The sequence below is a fragment of the Lepisosteus oculatus genome, chromosome 22 (assembly GCF_040954835.1).
Source record: "Lepisosteus oculatus isolate fLepOcu1 chromosome 22, fLepOcu1.hap2, whole genome shotgun sequence".
Lineage (NCBI taxonomy): Eukaryota > Metazoa > Chordata > Actinopteri > Semionotiformes > Lepisosteidae > Lepisosteus > Lepisosteus oculatus.
In genome coordinates, this window is record NC_090717.1 from 2804324 (window position 1) to 2824156 (window position 19833).

General features: G+C 42.5%; 1 protein-coding gene across 14 annotated transcripts in view; it reads right to left on the reverse strand.

The window, feature by feature from the left end:
* Positions 1 to 1927: 1927 nt before the first annotated feature.
* The window catches only part of arvcfb (ARVCF delta catenin family member b), a 156904-nt gene continuing 138998 nt past the window's right edge, over positions 1928 to 19833 (reverse strand). For 11 of the 14 annotated variants that reach the window (XM_069182176.1, XM_069182172.1, XM_069182175.1 and 8 more), the window contains 9 exons: positions 13882 to 14009; positions 12824 to 12974; positions 12292 to 12484; positions 11505 to 11616; positions 10798 to 10885; positions 9682 to 9735; positions 8345 to 8436; positions 6351 to 6463; positions 1928 to 4809 (listed from right to left, as the gene is read on the reverse strand). In XM_069182176.1, the coding sequence (XP_069038277.1) occupies positions 6362 to 6463; positions 8345 to 8436; positions 9682 to 9735; positions 10798 to 10885; positions 11505 to 11616; positions 12292 to 12484; positions 12824 to 12974; positions 13882 to 14009 (920 nt within the window). In that variant the 3' untranslated portion in view covers positions 1928 to 4809; positions 6351 to 6361. The remainder of the gene's footprint in view (positions 4810 to 6350; positions 6464 to 8344; positions 8437 to 9681; positions 9736 to 10797; positions 10886 to 11504; positions 11617 to 12291; positions 12485 to 12823; positions 12975 to 13881; positions 14010 to 19833) is intronic. The other 3 variants (XM_069182178.1, XM_069182173.1, XM_069182174.1) reach the window with 2 other exon arrangements.

Below are 19833 nucleotides of genomic sequence, written 5' to 3' on the forward strand. Positions count from 1 at the left end.
TCTGCGAGCTGTCTGCTAAGTTGCCTGATTATCTGTCTTTTTGTGTTTACGTTTTAGTTCTTTCTTACATTAGTATTTTGAAATTATATAACATGGTAATAATGTAATATAATGATTATTGAAAATGATTTATTGAAAATCGCACACATGAAAATGTCCTTCTAACGAGTCCCTTTATATCAGAGATGTTTCTGTTCTGCATTCAAAGTATTCAGAGTCATTTCAGTGCACATCCACCTTCTACAGATAGTGGAGTCAGGATTTGATGTACATCAATTCACATTTTCTACCACTTCATCCAATTCAGAATCGCAGGGGGGCTGGAGCCTATCCCGGCAAGCAACAGGCACACACCAGTCCATCACAGGGTAGACACACAGACCCAAACACGCACGGTCCAAACACATGTTGTAGGTTAATTATCTTCTGGGACAATTGGCCCAGGTGTGTGTGTGTGTGCATGTTTGAGTCTGTGGATCCACCCTGCATTGTGTTCTGTCCAGGGTGTAACCTGCTCTCCCGCGATCCTGAACTGAAAGTGTCAGTTAGAAAATTGGATGGATGGCCTGAGAACAGGTGGTATTAAGTTTGACTTCAGTCAACTCAGAAAAAGTATGGGTTTGTTCTGTGGTAAAGGAGGTAACCTGTGAAAATGTTAAGGGTCACTGCAGTGAAGAGGAAGGTTAAGTTGGACACAGAAGGGGAAAACTTCAAACCTCTGGTGGGACACTGCAGTTGTACCGTTGAATAAGCTACTTTACTCCCATTGCTCCAGTATAATACCCAGCTGTATAAATGGGTCCAAATGAAATTAACTTTGGATAAAGACATCAGCCAAAAATTACTAATTAAAGCCATTTTAGGTCACCAATGATTTTGTTATCTGGAAGTCTAGTTTTCTGCAAGTGCGTGTAGCTAATTGCTATGTGAAGGTACTGTACTTGTTGTACAACATGCAACAAGGTCCTTTGTTTCACAAAGACAAGTGTTTTCTGTCACTTGCCTAATCTGTGCTGAATATCAGACTAAAAAAAGTGTTAAGAGCATTGTAGTTTCACAACTGCAGGGTCCATCAGATTTAAAGTCTCTTTAAATCAACAGTATACCCCTACTGTGTGTAACAGTGTAGCCAATTCTGTCCATTAATATGAAGTGGATAAAGTAATGACAAAGATGAAAAAAACTGCAAATGTTGGTGACGCACAGTTTAGTGAATAGGTAACCACATCCAGCTTTTTATTGAAAGTTGCTAGAAAATGGGCTTCAGGAATAAAGCCAGACAGCTTGTTTCAAACACCCACTGCCCTGTGTGTAAAACGTGCCTCTCCTCCATTCTCTTCCTGTGATGGCCTTGTGTCCCTGTTTTACTGCCAAGGCTAAAGTAATCCATTGAGCTGGCTTCCTCAACACCTTTCGAGATGTTGCTTATATTGGCTCCCCTATAATCTCCTCGGCTCAAGACTCTGTTCCTCCAACCAAAAAAAGAATTTGTAACTCCAAAATAATCTAAGTCCAGATCTCCAGGGTGTCTAGAAAGGCAATAGTTTTTACACTCATTCTCTTCAGTAATTTTGACTGCGGTGGGGTTTATGCTGGCTGGGGATTTAGGAGGTGTATAGGAACTGGATTGGACAGGGTTTTTTCAAGACATTCGGTGTAATAAATGGAAAATATACTGATGACGAATGGAGCTATTAGAAGGCACCATCACAGAACCTTCACCCTTTTTGCCGTCATGTATTTTTCTTCTTGTTTTGCAACAGGTGGAACATAGCAAAATCTAAAATTGGGAAATCAATGGCTGTTTCTTTATCCCGCCAGGTCACCACAACTCATCACTAAACCCTGACCTTCAATGGCCAGGTTTGTGAAACAGGCATGCAATGTGCTATGTAGTGCAAAATAATAATAGACAAGGAAGAGGTGGTCAGGGAATTCTTTCCAGGCATGGTTTATTGGAAACACACCAAATTCATATACTACAAACCTCTTCGTTTTCCTTATTTTAACAAGCTGGATACTTGCCACAGGCTATTAGTGAAATTAACATAATACATTCTGTTACTGTGGCATTTCTGATCCTACGAAAGCATAACCAACTTATTCCTCTATGAAATCAAAGCATTTTAACATTTTATCAGGTTTTTTTTTTCAGGTTTATAATACAATGTAATACAAGGCAAAAACCCACCACCAGTCTAGACTACACTGATAACGCCGAGAGAGAGAGAGAAAAGAGTAATAGTATATAAAACACATTGTTAAGTTTCGGTTTTCTTTCAATAATCTACCATGAAAATTTTAAGGCACATGATAGTTACAAACACATTTGCTACTAAGTAGTACAGTAACGTTATTGAAAGGGTTTTGATCAGTGATATCTATACAGGTAGGCCTTGCTTAGTCTTCTTCCTGCTGTAGCTTATCTCACAGCAAGATTTGTATCAGTACAGGTTAAAATATATTTAGCAATAACCCCCTGGCCTTTTACATAGGTATATAAAATGAATACAGGCCCTTTGGTAGTGTATAGTAGCAGCCAGGGATAGACAGAGATGGAAATTTCATGAAAGCACACAGTATAAATACTTTAACATGGACTATTTTCTCTTTTTTTTTCTTCAAATTAACATTAGTATTGTTATCGTAGTAATATAAGCTTTTGTAAACATATTGTAAAAATACAAGCTTTAGAAAGTCACATCACATAGAAAATAATACTTCGATGCAGGTACATGCCAGCCTCCATAAAGACGCAGGAATCAGACAGTCCTGAATGTCTCTGCTCTGCTGCCGTCTTCTACAGCACTGATCCATCACAGCCCACACATGAGACTGCCCACTCGGATAAAAGGAGAATGACAACATTCCATTGCTGAAGAAAACAGATCTTTTCCCATTTGACTTGGACTTTAAAATAGCACAGATCTAGTGGAAACCATTGTCAAAGTCTCCGAATCGGAATAAAAGCCAGCATGTCTGTTACAAACGAATGTAAGGTTCGCTTTGAAATCGGCGATAACTGCCTCGCCTCTTTTCTGGTCAATTCCAAAGGCCTTAACAACTTGAGAACTGACAGTCAGAAGAACATTTGATATCTTACAATTTTTTTTTTCATGCTTGCTTTAAAGACTTAAAAAGATGCATTAGCAAACCAGAGCACATTTTAATTAACACAGACGTCAAACATTCTGGAGCAACTCGGCATTATGGCAGTGAGATGAGACGATTCAATAAAATTGACATCTCTAGTCTGTCTATCCCTGCTGCACACATCACGTCTTCTCAGCCATTAGAGTTTTGCTGGTTCCCCCCTCCCCACCCTGAACGATTTTGGCAATCAGGTTATCAATTCAAATGTTTTCTTCTTCTTTAAAAAGAAAACTGTCATTATTTTTACTTGTGGCAATACAAAATATAAATCCGTGATCAGCATGGTTCCATAGGCTAGTTACATACTGTTAGCTAAAGTGACTGATTATATCATACAAAAACATCCACTGTATGTGCTTCCCAAACATTCCGGTATGGATACACAGATCACAATGTATAAAGACCAATTAGAAGTCTGTCTGATGTCTTCTTTGTAATCTTAATGTACATCTATAAAACCAACAAAAAATATAAAATGCTTTAAAAGGTAAGTTCTGAATCTGAGAGCGGGAATTCGTTTCTCTCTCCCAAACTCACTTTTCTCGCCAGTCCCACTCCCCAGTAATGCTCACCACTCACACACAAAACGGACTTCTTTTTCCTTCTGAAGTTCTTATACAAAACCCAAAAGTGATTTCTTAAGAGATGTGCAATACCAGTGAACAACCAGGATTTTGACAATCCCCAATATGCCTTTTTTTTTTAATGCAGCAAGGTTACTGCAGATCTTCTCAGAAGTAATGGCCGAACAAGTTTCAGGAAACTTTTAATCATCTGTAATGTGTGATTCTTTTTTGTTTGCTCCATTTCATTGGGATGTGCAGAACTACACATGCCAAGTCTTCAGAAATAACGCTAAAACATCATGGTGGTCTCTCAGATTTGGACTTCCTGGTTCATTAGGTGTCAGTAGACCCTTCCTTGATTTTGCTCATGGCCAGAGCAGACCTCTTTGGGAATAAAAACCAAGCACGTTTACAAAGCTGGCACATGAAAACAGCAGAAGCATTTACCCAAAACATTTTCCACCACCCCTGCACACTTTCTAGTCCCCAAACTCAAACCACAAATAAATAAATCTTCCCCCTCGTTAATCCGTCAAAAACCAACACTCTGCTCCCCACCTCAGTCCTGAAAACGGTAATAAAAAAAACAGAAAGGGAAAAAAAAGAAAGCCTCAGGAAAAAGAAAACAGAAGTTGAACTCAAATTTAAAAATAGAAGCTATGTTTTTTACAGTTGCGAAACAAAAGTGCTAACAAACTGTGTGTTCCATTTGAGACTACACCAGGCTGCGTTAAAAAATAAGTTGGTTCAACGTGTTTGCTTTTATCGGCTGCCTGAAATGTCTTCCTCTGCCCAACACCACACTTTCATTGTCTTGCTTTGCTCCAGCCTCCTCCTGGATACCTGCTGAATCCATCCACTCAAGAGCTTGTTCCAGGGCCAAGGGTGCTATGTCCAGTGGGAATGTTGATATGAGTGGTAGTAGTTATCTTGTTTTAAATTTCTGTGAAAACTTGTCTGTTGGACGATAAAAGTTCGTTTTTTTAAAAGGTCTGCTGACACGTCAACAATAAAATGACCTCCAAGTCTAATGGCAGTGGTGAAACATGAGATCCTCTTCTAATTGAGATGTTTTTTTTTTATTTTAAGCCTGAAACAAAAAAAAAGGATATTTGTAACAGAGGACATCTCTTGTTACGAAAACTTAATCTGTCAGAACCACAATCTTTTCAAAGAACTGAGGCTCTTATATCACTGACAAGTCTTAAACTGATACACAGTAGTGTACCACTTTATTGAACACAAAAATTGTTGCTCTGCGACTGTTTAAAAAAAAACAGAGGCCAACATTTACTGTCATTGACAAAATTCATCTTTTCAATTCGGGACAATAGGACATGAAGACAAAACTTTCTGTAAAGGATCTTAAAACTGTTGCATGCTTTCATTAGAGTGACAAACAGCCACACATGAAAAACAGCTTTTTGAAATCTGTCAAAAAGTCCACTCACAGACACCAATCCCCACAGAATGAAAAAGCATATTGGGTGCTGATGGATTGTGTGAGAAAGGGCAATACTAAGGTCATGATAGCACACTGACATTAGCTCTCCTTTAACAAGTGAAGCCTTCTGCATTACTTACCCACTTTCCAGCATTACAAAAAAAACTAGGTTGCTTGATTACTTCTAAGATCTTGCTCAACTGCTGCCCTGGTAAAAGCATTCTATCTGATTACAGAGCTTTTGCAATGAGTCATGAAGATCTGACACTTAGATGCTGAAATCTGCAGTGACAATGGGATACAGCGTGACATGCAGGAGTGAAGGAAAAGCACAGAAATGGCTGACAAACGTTCAGTGCTGAACAATTTGGATGCACTTTGGCGATTGGCAGGCTTTCATCCTGGCCCAGCCTGTTGCTGGGCACAGCTGAAAGACCCAGAGCTTGTTTAAGGCAGCTCTGTTCCTCTTCTGCCCCTTGCGAATCAGGAGCTGGGAAGTGAACACTGTTTAACCCGAGCAGTTAGCTACAGCCACAGAAAATGTCCTGCTCTCCAAAAGCAATGCTGGCATGCATCACCAGGCATTGCTTATTGACTGTGACCTTAATTTGTTCATACTAAGCAGTGGTTCTCTTATTTTTGGTTTTTGCCTGCAGGGCTGGCACAATTGCAGATTTCCTTGCATTTTGTAAAGTGTCTGAAAATAGGACTCATCACACTTCGGGAAAATAAGCTGATGGGATCAGAATCAAAAGCCAAGTGTTTGAAAAAGTAAATTACAGTGCAGGAAATCATAGCAATGCAGGTGACTGATGGACAAAGATTCGGGGAAAAAAATAATTTGTAATAATGTAATGTAATGTAATAATTTGACATATTATTACAGAGGATTTGATCTTTAAAATTAGTATTTAATTTAAAAACCAACCCTGCATTAATGCACTTTATGCATGCAGGGTTCAAGTTGTGCTTTAATCAAAATTACATAGAGCAACTTCTATTCTCTATTGAAAACTCCACAAAAGACCTGGAATCAAGGTTAATGGCCACAGACTAACGTGGTTGTTTTCTTGAAGCTCACAGCTCTGGGTTAGTCAGCGTGTAAAGCACACAGTAAGAGCATAAATGAACAGGAGCTAGGGAAAAAAAAATAACCTCTTCTTCTCGGAAGACTGAGGAAAACCTACCATGCATGCAATTAGACCCACGAGTCAACAGGCTGAGGTTTAACGTCACAAGCATCCACCAGATTCACTGAGGGCCTGTTACTCCTGATAAAGTTTTTCCTATTTGTGTCATTCTGCAGCAACAGGGAAAGGGTTAACAGCAAAAACGTGGGTTAAAAGAACAAGGACAAAAAAACATTAAGAGAAGTGTAAGCCAGTGTTAGTCCACACATTTTAAAGCTGTAAAACAAAGAAAAACAGCATGCAAAAAAGGCAGTTCGAACTGAACATTTCCTTAAACACAACGCAATGTGTCTGGGATGCGGTCTCAGGTGCAAGCAGGCTTAGCATCTCACTGGCTCTTGTGCCACTGCCAGTGTGTTTCAGGGGGGCTGAAGGTACTCTACTGCCCTCTTCTGGTCAGACTGGCTGACCTGATTCCTTCTCCACCGCTGCCAGGTCAGTGGTGTACAGACATGAATATACAGTATATCTAGAGCTATGCTCAAAGGCTTTAAACTGGCATAGCACTACGGTATTTAGGCTTCTAAAATGAAGCTAATCGTGGCCTTAGGATGCAAGTTTTGCACCACTCTAGAAGCCTGAATGCAGTCTGGCTACTCCCATAAAACTGAGCAGTGAAATAATGGGGCAGCAAGTTTAGGATAAGAAGGAAGTACAGTGCAGTAGCCATTGCTTGGGCACATATTAACACAAAATGCCAGCCTGGCATGTCAGTACCTGTCCATAGTCTCTGGTGCTCTGCTATATTGGACATTGCCAGGCCACTTGTCAGTGGTGGAAAAGGGAGGAAAACTAGAGAAAATCAGGTCTGTCTTAGGACCTGTAATGCAGGATATATTGCTAGGGCTGCTGTGGACAGAGCTAAGAAAGGGTTTATTCTGATTTAGTAAAACACAAAGATTGTTAATGTTATATACCTTGCCTTAGCTATTACTCTAAATGAAGGCATCCATTTCCATGGCCTTTCATCTCAACTTAATTCAAACCCCATAATCTCAGGCACGCGTAATTTATTCATCACCGATAAAACACCTGAGATATCCTTCCCAGCTGGGACTGTACGTAATTAAGAACAGCATTTATATGCTAGGCTGTTAACAGCTGATATGCACGCAGGCCATCTTCAAAGACGAGAGGCCATTTATATTGGGAAGTTGAGAAGAAAAGGGGGGTGGGGGACTCCTAATCACTCAGTGATTAATGACTTTAAAACTGCAAAGCTTATACACAATTAACTTATGCTTTATATCTGCAGGAGGTAAATTGCTCTGCAATGCCAGGGTGTTGCAAGGGTCTGCAGACTGCAGGATTTAACTAGTTGAGGGTAGTCATTACTCCATCTACTTGTTTTCATCTTCATCAGTCTAGCTCGCCAGCAGCTCAGGCCCTCAAACCCATATGGGTGTGGACAGTGTAACCAGCTTTCTTGATCAGCAGGGCTGGCTCGAGCACATTATCGCTGGGAGACTGAAATCAACAGAAAATGGGCTTCGCGTTTTTTTGGAGAGCTTGAACAAAAGCAAGGGGAAAAGAAACCTTTCGATTTTCCGACCTCCGGGTAAATTTACTTCGTCTGTGAGTTATGTGTTTGTATCTGAAAATGCCCCAAGCTGGAACTCGGTGTGTTGAAGCATCCTCTTTGTGTGTTTGTTTAATGCTCCTGAAAATGTCGTTTTAACAACCTCAGGAATACACTGGGTCTCCCTGTGAGGCCTGTTTTGCTAGACACGAGGTCTTAAAGGGACGTCAGCCTCCAATGTAAAACCCTTAACTTAAACACACTGAGGGTTATAACATTCTTTATATTTCAAATGAAAACCAAGGGAAGAGTAATGTCATGTAACTCTAAAAAAAATGTTGAAAAAAATATTTTTCAATCCTCCAGCGAATTCTGCTGCCATTCTCCGATTGATAAAAGAGGATCCCTCAGCTGCATAATGGACGTTTTTAAGGAGATGAAAATGGCTCTCGCAGTCCGCCCTTCTGGTTACCTTTAAAGGTTCTCGTTCTGTCAAGTCACCCGAGCTGTCGCCTTTCCTGTACTTGCTTTCTTTATCCCGCTGATCGATAGTGGAATACCCATCTGGAGAGGAGGAAAAACAGCCCATAATAATAATACCAAGAGACCTGTGGCTGTACACGTGCCACTTCAAAAGAACATTTTCAATAAATGACTTATTGTGAGGGGGGGGGGGGGGGGGAGATATTATCTCAAAATAACATGATATGAATATTTAAAAATATTTAAAAAGCCTTAGCACTTCCAGAATCCCTTTCCCCAAAACCATTGGGTGTACGAATAAGGCTTAAGTATAACTGATGCTTCATAACTGCAGTTATGAAAGGATTTACAGAACAGAACCAAAATAAATGTTTCTCATCTTTCTACACATTTTTTCTCTATATAACTGAATATAGCAAAATCTTTAACTTGCCAGCTATAGTCTTATGGGATAAGGGTACCACATACTGTATTATACCACTTCCTGCTCTACAGCACCCCACTTTATTGAGGCTCCCCAAGCAGATGAGGCTGTGAGGGGTCCACTGGATGAACACTAAGTCTGCCTGCCCCCCCCCTCCCAGTCAGGTGGAATTCAGGCTAGAACAAACCGTCACCATTCAGAATGTCCTTCCCACGTCTCTGGGCTCAGGCTAATGAACCACATTCCAATTAGTGTCAGCTTTTCTGACAGCTCCCGTTGACTGAGGAATGAGATGGAGGACCCAGGGGAAATGCACAGAGGCCCACCGCAAAGGCACTCTGGACAAGACTCCGTTTCAACCTCAAGAAAAAATCCACACCAAAAAAGCAGAAAGCTGCTATGGCAGACAGCAGCAGCTGTTTGTACAGATCTTCATTTCCAACAGGTGTTATGTATCTTAAAGCTGCGCTTACAGATACCTCTGTGAAAGAACGAACTTATAACTAATTCCACCAGGGAATGCTATTTAAGAAGTCTGACTATTTGTATAAAATGACATTATCATAAAAATCTAGGCTTTCAACCCACAAAACATCGTTTTTAAGAGAGATGTCTTGCTGACAGCATCAATGGGGATTCCAAAAGAATATCGCACAGCGCTGTGTAATCATTTGCTTTCTCTTGTATGACAAATAACATCACTTTAAACAAGCAAAACAAAATCAAGAAGGAATTTGGGGAGCATTTATTTTCTGCTTAAGATCGCTTTGATACACAAGACTCATTCTTGAGTGCTGCATGGTTTTAAAACGGTTGAAATCTAAGCATTTGAGAACGATCTGGGAATTTATCACTCCTTAATTTAAACTGACAGTTTTCAAGTCATGCACATTTGGTCTTACCTGGCCCGAGTTCATCCATAGGTATCATATCACCAGTGGCAGATTTCTTGTTGCCTGTAAAGTATTTACACGCTGTTTTCAATTGACTGCCACACGCGACACTTGAGGTTTTGTTAGATGACCCATTTACCAGATTTGCCCTTTTTCACGCTTGAATCGATTTCTCATTCCATCATGCGCATCTTTATTTTGGTCTCAAAACGGAGTAACATAAAGGAGTCGCCCGACAGGAGCAGGGGGTCTTGATGCCCAGCGTCCCATCAGAGAGCACGAGAGGGAACGAGACCCCCCTCCCCCCCTCTGCTCTGCTGTCATTCTCAGGACCCCCTGTCAATAAGATGTTCGGCTAGTGGGCTGCTCCCCCTCTGTGAAGTCCGAGAGGATAACCCGAGTCCCTGACCCCAGCTTTCAGCGTCACAGGAAGACAGCTCTCTTATCACCACAGAGGCGTACATTTCACAGAGAAGGCAATAACGTGACAGTGGTGCCTGTTGGGATAATACCAGCTGAAGACAGACAACACAGCAGTAATATTTTTTGTGGTTAACTCTGACCAGAGAAACAGAATCTCTGATCTGGAAGAACCTGATTTGGCCACATATTGTTCCTTTAGAATCCACATTAAAAATGTGCGCTTGCCTTAGAGCACAGCTTTTCTAGAGTGATAAATTGGCTTAATTTCTTGGCATCAGATTTGTGCCAGCTCTATTCACCCTTTCCAGCCTGACCTACAAGAGGCTTTGCTTGCTGTCTGCAGTCTACAGTAGGTAGGTTACAAAAGAGCCCTGTTTCCTTTACTTCAAGACAGAAGAAGAAAAAGGCCTTGGCATGGCTACCTGTTTTTTTTTACAAACCTTGAAACAGTAGTTCAATAATTACACTCAACTGTTTCGCCATTCAAGGTCTTTCGGTGTCTCAGCTCCAGGGATGTGAACTACAGACACAGCTTGGGAGAACCTTGGCTCTGCGCTATGGAGGTCAGAGGGAGATAATGGAAGGCTGTACAGCAGCTCCCTCTGCGATTTCCTAGCCAGCTGGGCGCTGGCAGCCTGAATTCCGAACCTGGTACCGTCGATGGAGGAACTGGATGCTTGTTCCAGCGAGGGAGTTACTGACCTTGGTTCTTCTCCATGAGCGGGAGAGTGGTGTCATCGTATCCTGGTTTTCCGGTCTTGGATCCTTTGGGCAGAGCCGCAGCTGTTGGCTACAGGGAGATAGGAGACTTCAGACTCGCAGTAGCAGGTTAAACCCTTTCCCTATGGAAACCGCCAAGCACCCAGTGATTCCTTAGCTTTGTGAACCTCTCTGATGGACAGCACAAGAAGCGTGACTCCCTCATCTGTGTGTGTGTGTGGGAGCCGGCGTGCAATAGTCATCCAAGTGGGGATAAAATCCAAGATCATGCATCAGTATGTGGGGACAAAATCCAAGATCATGCATCAGTATGTGGGGACAAAATCCAAGATCATGCATCAGTATGTGGGGACAAAATCCAAGATCATGCATCAGTATGTGGGGACTCCCCCACTACGTACATTGTCTTTGTAAATAAAGCAGATCATATTGCGAGATGCTTCTTCAATGTGAGAGAAACATTTGTGGTTATTTTGTCACCCTGTTTGGAGTTTGTTGAACCACTGTATCAAACAGCAATATTTTCTGTTCCTTCCACCTGTCCACCTGAGTCCCAGACTGTATCTGGTTGCTCTTCTTAAAACTGATTCCAGAGCGGAAAGATCTTTTCTAGACCAAAATTGGACACAATATACTAGACGAGGCCACACGGAACAGTGAGTCTGTGTAAACAGTGTGCTGATCAGTACCTGGAAGTGAATTTTATTCCAGCCATCCTTGCTCAGCGTGTTCCTCAGCTCCTTGTAGCTCCATACGGTCTGGAGGACATGCGAAGCGGCTTTTGTCTCCCGTGGAGACTGACTGTTTTTTTTTAAAAGAAAACAAAATTAGTACTCCATGTAGACCCGAAGACCTGAGCAACAATCAACTTTTAACTGCAAATTAAAAATTCTTCCACCAGGAGCAGTTTTTAATCCTGTCTCTCAACTGTTTTCCTTCTGTTAATTGAATTTTTCTTTGGAAAACAGACAAAGTTCATTACTTTCTCGGGATTAAAAACAAACCAAGAAAAACCATGTCATAGATTCTGTCATGCAAACAATATTTTAATTATTTGAAAGAGCTGTACATATTTAAAACAGCATATTAAATGAAAGCGCAGAAGCAATTTGATTAAATCTTGGCTAACAGAGGAACTTCTGAACAAACTTAAGTATCTAAAGTCGACTTGCTTCAACAGTCCTTGATGTCACATACTTTAAGGTCTAGTCACATATTTAATTGAAATCATGTGCCATGAACTGAAAAAGAGAACAACACAAAAATTGGTTCCTTCACACTCGTCTTTCCAGGAGATTTATGTATCATAGGTGAAAATTATTTGCAAAAAAAAGCAGATTAATCTTTTATCTGATGCCATAGATCATGGTGTAGCAGCCTGAGCGTATGTCTAATATACAACTACAACATGCCTGTTAAGGTCTGATTATGTTCCACTAGGCTGATTATCTGTTATAGTTTTTTTGGGAGCTTTACCTTGTCCTGTTGATGGCGACCAGCTTCTCTATGGCCTGGGCCTGGATGAGAGAGCGGGCATTCTCTGAGCTGTCGGTCACAATCTCATGGATGGTGTTGAGAATGGCCACTACGGTGTCCTCCTCCAGGTTCTTTGCAGGTCTCTGCTGGCCGCTAGGCAAATTACTGACCAGGTCCCGCATCGCATAGCTCCCTGCATGCCAATACAGAGCAACACGGAACTGGACGTCAGCCAGGGCGCGGACAATTCGGAACCAGACTGGAGGACTCTGGGATTCCCGACTCATTCCGAACTGACTCTTGCAAAACCTCAAACCTTTTTCAGTCATGGCTAAATCTGTGATTCCATCTCTGATTTTCTGCAAGGTCAGTGTCCATGCCATTTCTCAAGGCCTGGACGCAGATCCAATGGTAATCATTCCTGGAATTACTTTTTGCCCCTCCCAAAGATGGGAGCTATGCCTTCCTGTGCTCGGGCTAAATGGGGCTAGGTTTGAAACAAGTGGCTTCAGGCGGCGGGGCCTTGCCGTACCGATCAGATCTTTGTTGCGCCGGTCAATGGACAGGTTTCGGAGAGCGATGGCCACAGCACGGACCACCTTGTCCGAGTCGGACCGTAATAACTCCACCAAGATGGGCAGCCCTTTCTCCTTCCGCACTGTGGCTCGGATGTACGTGGACCACTGCAGAGCCAGGACACAACAGCGGGGCAAAAGAACAGAAGAGTGAAAAAACCTCATACAGTGTTGAAGCCATATGCATTCTGATATAGAACAATTTATCCTTAAAAAGCCTGCTTTGTTCCACCATTTTAATTAAGAGCATTCATATTGGAACTCACCAAGGTAAAGAACGTAGCTTGTCTCAATTAAACACCATTAAAGGATTTTGATTGTTTGTTGGTTAGAAACATTTCACTTGCACATGAAAGCAAGCCCAGAACAGCAGGTGCCCCTGAGAATTCAACCACTGCAATGTGCACCATCCTCCACCGGGTGGCAGCAGCTGGTTTTCAAAAGAGTCCCCCTTCGGCACCCGGGGAAACAAAGGCATTTGCAAAATTCATAAATCCTCCTAAGGACCAAAGATACATTAGCTGCTTCACCCTGAATCAAAGGTTTGATGCATTACCAACCCAAATTTCACGTGTGAGCTTGAGAATTTAGATTAGTTTCAGCTTAGGAAGTGTAATTATGGTAACTGCCTCAGCAGCACAGCCCCCCTGTGGAAAAAGTCATTCTCATATTAGAAGGAAGGTTTTGGATTAAGGAATTGTCAACCATGTAAATTAACTGTATCCGGTACCAAATTCATCAGGCTTTCTTAACGCAGCACTGAAAACCTACACCACTTATCACGCTTGAAAACACAAATACACATTTAATATAAAAAACATTGAAAATTGCATTAGAAACATGTATTAAACATGTATTCGGAAGGATTCAGGGATCACAGGCTGCTTAATATTTCCAGGATGAAGAGCAGGTAGAAAATCAGGGTGATGGTGGATGCTGGCAAGTGTGGCCCAGACTATCAGCCAAGAGCAGCCCCCCGCCTCCCTCCTGAGCCCCACGGCTCCCCGCCACTCACAGTCCACTGGCCTGCGCTCAGATTCTGCAGGGCCCCGGCCGCAGCCTCCAGGGTGTTGTAGTTCTGGCTCTCCGTGAGCAGGGAGAGGTACAGCCTCACCACCTCGGGCTGGTACAGCAGCTCGGACCCTGAGGGGGGACAGAAGGCACGGTGAGCTCCGCTGACACTCAAGAGAGCCGAGCCCGCCTGCCACGTGTGGCCGGCCTGACCCGGGCAAGGACGTGCCAGAGCCATCACGTGCTACAGGGCCTTCAAGGGCGCAGCTGACGATAAGCCTGGGTACAGAAGTCCTGGCGGTTTTTATTGCACAGCGCATCAAGCCCAACAACTTGACATCTCCGCCTCCTCGGTGCAGCTTTTCAAGAGCCTTTCCAGCGAGAAAAAGGCCAAAGACCTCGGGGCTGTGGAGAACAAATTAGCCACGTGCCCTCGAGATCTGCAGTCCCTAACAGGACGAGGAAGCTGAGGTTTGCCGACAGGGCGACCAGTTATGGCCGATCAATCCCAGCCCTGTCGCTCAAACACACCCCACAAGCGCTGCAGAAACAAACAGCCCGATTCCAATAATGCCCCCAACACAAGAGCACAACACCACCATTCATTGTTAGATTAAGATCAAAACAACTGCAAGCGGTAATAAAGATTGAACAGCACCTTTCTGGCTCCCTGCTGTGCTCTCCTTTTTACAGCCACAGCCTACAGAGTTCTAAACAAACACAAGCTTTAAGGGAAAAAAAAAGTTTTTCCTGTTGAAATTAATTGATTTTTTTCCTTGCTGATCACTTTTTTGATAATGCTTTCGGTACACTGTGTATATGTTTAATTTAAAAAGAAACAAAATGCACTCGCTCAGTACAGTGAAAGTAATGAATTTTACACAACAGCCAATAATTTCCTTTTGTTTCCCAGGCAGCCATAATTGCTCTGTCAGCTTTTAACTGTACAGATGGGAGGTTGTATTGAATGGTGATTACACTCGGAGTGACCAGAAACAATACTTACCACCTTAACAGTTGTACTGGGCTAATGTAGAAATCAACCACACAACTTTTGGGAACACAGACAGCTCCTAATAGCAACATATTCATCTTCATGAATGAGAGCCAAAAGGCTTTCAACAGCAGAGGGACAGAGCAGTGGTCAAGTACATTTTTACTGAACCTCTGCGTCCACAACACGGTCCAGGAAACTGGCCTCCGGAGTACCAGGAGGAGTGTTACAATCTCAGAAGCTATATAAGGCTGGCCCTAATTAGTTCCTAACCTACACAGGACACCACCACAAAAAAAACAACGGGTTGTGGTGGACCAGTAGGTGGCGCTCTTTCTTCTGTACCAGAATTTCCGAGCAAGTGAGCTAGTGTCCCGTGCTAATTTGACTGTGTGATTACACTTCACATTGCCTACATTTTAATGCCACTGAAAGAAAAGCAAGAACAATTACAATATAGATGTTGATGAACCACAAAACAACTTGCTTCCCCTCCCCTACCCACCCCCAAAAAACAAACAGGGCTAAGATGTGCAGAAAAGCCAGCAGCCATATCACTCTGCAACTCACAGCTGGCAGCCCACTGAAGCTCAACAGGTGTGAGGCTGGTCAGTACCTGGATGGGAGACCTTCTGGGAAAAACTAAGGTTGCTGCTGGAAGAGGTGTTAGTGGGGCCAGCAGGGGGCGCTCACCCTGCGGTCTGTGTGGGTCCTAATGCCCCAGTATAGTGACGGGGACGCTATACTGTAAAAAGGCGCTGTCCTTCGGATGAGATGTACAACTGAGGTCCTGACTCTCTGTGGTCATTAAAAATCCCAGGGCGTTTCTCAAAAAGAGTAGGGGTGTAACCCTGGCATCTTGGCCAAATTTCCCATTGGCCTTTACCAATCATGACCTCCAAATAATCCCCATCTGTGAATTGACTTCATTACTCTGTTCTCCTCCCCACTGAGAGCTGATGTGTGGTGAGTGTTCTATGGCTGCCGTTGCATCATCCAGGTGGGGCTGCACATTGGTGGTGGTGAAGGAGAACCCATTACCTGTAAAGCACTTTGAGTGGAGTGTCCAGAAAAGCGCTATATAAGTGTAGGCAATTATTATTATTATTATTATGATTAAAAGATGGTCTAATGCAGGTATTGTGAAGAGTGGAGGCAGTTAATGTCCTGTGCTACCAGTGTGTCGCTTACGCATCATCACACTGGCTTGTGCAGCCGCATGGACAAGTAAAGCTGCATACTCAAGAATACATTCTCAGAGAACAACGCAGGTATTGCAGTCTGAGCCACAAAGTGCACAGCTCATACCTGGGAAACTGCCTGCTACCTACAGACATACAGAGCTGAGTGCTGCTGGCAGTGTTGTGCCTCAACATCGCCACCCCACCACACTCTCCTCAGGGAGATGAAATTCAAGGCCATGACCATCACCCTGCTCAGCAACCGGAGCTGAAAAACTGCCTCCTCTTCGCTGGAGGAAAAAGGGAACAGGAGTCATCTCTTTTTCAGGAGAAGTGTGCCTCTTCCCTTATTTCGTCCAGCAAAGTGTTGCATGTAAGCAGTTTTCGGTCCCATTTCCAGAAAGGCAGAAACCGAGCTTGGTGATTTTCACTTCTAAATCTGCAGCTCACACTAGTAATTTAGGAGCACAGGATGTGGGCAAGCCCTGGGCCTGCCTGTCTTGAGCTGCTCAACCTCCTCCCCCTCTCTGCTTCAGAACTAGGTGAGCTACAAACAATGCAGTAGCTGTTTTTTTATTCAAAAAAGGACATCTGTGTAATCATGTAAGTGGAGAACACCTAAAAAATCCTAAGATCTTAGGGATCACAGATGACTGGACAGCTATGAGTCAAATTCTGCTATAAAAAGCAGCAAACAAATAGGAATGTAAAACATTCCTGAAATGTACTTAGTCTCCAATAAGCCAAGAGGCAATGAGAGAGAGCACAGCAGTTAGAAAGTTACCATTCTATGCAGCAAGCAGAATCTTAATAATAACTCATGTGAAAATTAAACCATTCAAAATTGCATCAGCGCAACACTAGTACAAGGAGTTGAGCTTTCAGTAGAAATCCAGATTGTTTTATTAAAACCTAAAAGATGAATAAACACCCACATCCTCTTCTGTAATTCCTAAAGCAGAACTGCCTGCTGATTTGATTTTTGAAACAGCGTTTTGAAACCAAGGACTTGGAGAAGTCCACTACATTTTTTCCCCATGACTAGGATTAAAAACGAAGGAAAATCACTACACTCTACGGCAAAGATCTCTGAAGCATGCTGCGACCTTCATGTGCCTACCAAAGTATACAATGCAAAAGCTAAAACGTGTAGTGTAACTACAGGCTTGGTTTTAGGGGGTTTGAATCACTCGCAAAGTCTTCCTTACTGGCCATAAGCTATCACCTTCTGTGGAGAGTGGACATACACCCCACAAAACCCCAATAAAATAAGAGAGATAAGATCACTTTATTAGCCATATACAATTTCTTGTATTAGGAATTTGTCTTTTCGCATACCCCAGCTTGCTCTCCATGAGACACACAGGCACACAGACAAGGAGAGAGAAGCTTGGGGTAAAAGCGCAGGGTCAGCCATTTATACAGCGCCCCTGGAGCAGTTGGGGTTAAGGGCCTTGCTCAGGGGCCCAGTGTAGGATTCCTCTGCCGGCCGTGGAATTTGAACCTGCAATCTTCCAGCCACAGGCGCGGATCCTGAGCCTCAGAGCCACTGCACCGCCCTGTAAGATCACTTTATTGCCCGTATACAATTTCTTATATTAGGAATTTGTCTATTTGCACACCCCAACTTGCTCTCCATGAGACACACAGACAGGGAGAGAGGCCTGGGGTCAGAGCTTGTCAATATGAGGAAATACAATAACTTTTCAAGGCTAGAGCTAAATTTGAAATAAGGACTGCGAAGGAATCAGTATATTCAAGACGCGTTTAATGCTCATTTCACGAATTGTTTTTGCTTTATCAAAGCTGAGATCAAAAACCCACTCTCTCTCAAATATGGAACTTTTGTTATAAAAATGGGAATTGTTATATGAAAGATCTAAAAACACTGATGCACCCTGAATGCACAAACGCGCCACCTCTAACAGCTCTGTCAATGCATGTAATCCAGATTTCTCTCCGTGACTGGACCCTTTACTGTTCTAATGAGAGGTTCAATTTCAATGCTTCTGACTGGATGATTGCACAATAATGGCTGTAAATAAAATGCTGATAGAAATACATCACAGTCCTAAGGTTCATAAGGCAACAGGAGTTGGATGCCAATAAAATGTGGCTTCGAATGTTCTCATTGTCTTTTTGCATTTCAAGTGTGTGAAAAAGTGTTTTTTTTTCCAGTGCTAATATGGTTGAAACCTTGTGTTGCTAGGATACACACTGTAGACTCAACATTGGCTTTGGACAAGCCAGAACAGAAGGTCTGTTGTATCAACATTTACTCACTTAAAATAATGGCAGTATGGTTAGACATGGTTTTTGTAGCCATTTTTTTAAATGGAAGAAATAGACAAAGATGGATAATATTTGGGGCACAGGACAGAAAGGTCAAACACGTACAGTAGGGTTGGTTTCTTTAAATTGATCTTTCACATGTTTGGTAAATCACTCAGGATTTTGTTGGACGAAAGTGGTTTGCTCTGCTGATTTGAACAAAGTATTCAGATCAATAAATAAACACAGTCCTGATAGAAAAGTCTCGCCTTGTATGGCCTTTAAATGATGATTACAGTGGAAACCTGATGCACAGATGTTCATTTTCCTTTATTAAAAACTCAAGTCCTTCATTATGTATGTTTTCTTTTTTAAGCATAACTAAGTCATATCTTCAGGAACATCATTCTTATTGGTTACTGGATCTTATATAATGGAAACAAAACTTATTGAGTTAAAAAAGTGCATCAGTTGTGACGATGTGTGAATAAGGAATGAAGTGGCCAAAATAAACCAATATAGTCACTGACCTTTAAAGTTCTGGAGTCCTGGCTAAGTCAATACATCGGAGCTAAGATTCGTTTTATTAAGTCACACTTAAATGCCACAGCTAAGTGGCAATCCAGGTGAGATGTGAAAAGCTACGCATTTCTCCTCATTGAATAGTGCCTGCTATTTCCTCATTAAACAGCACTACTCTTGGGTAGGGTATTAAGTAAGCCTGGGGCAAAAATTAGACCCAGAATGTCCCAGAGTTCCTTCCACACTCTTATCAACACCAGCGCTAATTGCCCTCTGCTACAAGCCCTACCTTTGTCATAACATCTTACCTCCAATAACTGCCTTTTTGATAAGTGCTGATGAAATGTTAACACTTGAAATGGGATCAGATTAGGTGACAATTAATTCATTTTCCAGTAAGTGTTAAAAAGAGATGTCAAAGCTACCTAGGAGAATTACAAGGCCCATCAATTAATATTAAAACGTGGGGCGAAAAGGACTCATTATGATTAAATAATTGAAGAGAGGCTTAGATTGATCAGTAACACGATGATTAATTAATCAGGTCTTTAGTGTGTCCCTCACTTCTCCTATATCCAGGGCTGCACGGGCCTTTATTGTGTGAAGCTACAGGCTTCATCAATCATAATAAGCTAACCTGAATTCCTACCCACACTCACTGCCTGGCTAAGGTTTGCCATCTCACCCTGGGCCTCTATAAACAGCCCCACACTCAGTGACAGTGAAAGTGTTGCAAAGATCAAATGCACCTTCCTCTCTCCCCTATTGAAACAGATTTGAAATTAAAAAGCAAGGACTCTTCCCCAAGCTGACGTGAGGTAACGCTCTATTGCTTGGGGGAACACACAATCCTCATCTTTACTCCCCCCAAAGCACCTGCCTTTGAAGAGCAAGAGAAGAAAGGACTTGGCCTGTTACCACCACAGCTACTGGGCATTACAGTTAGGACTTCAGACACCTGCAGCAAAACCTTATTTGATTTCTGTCA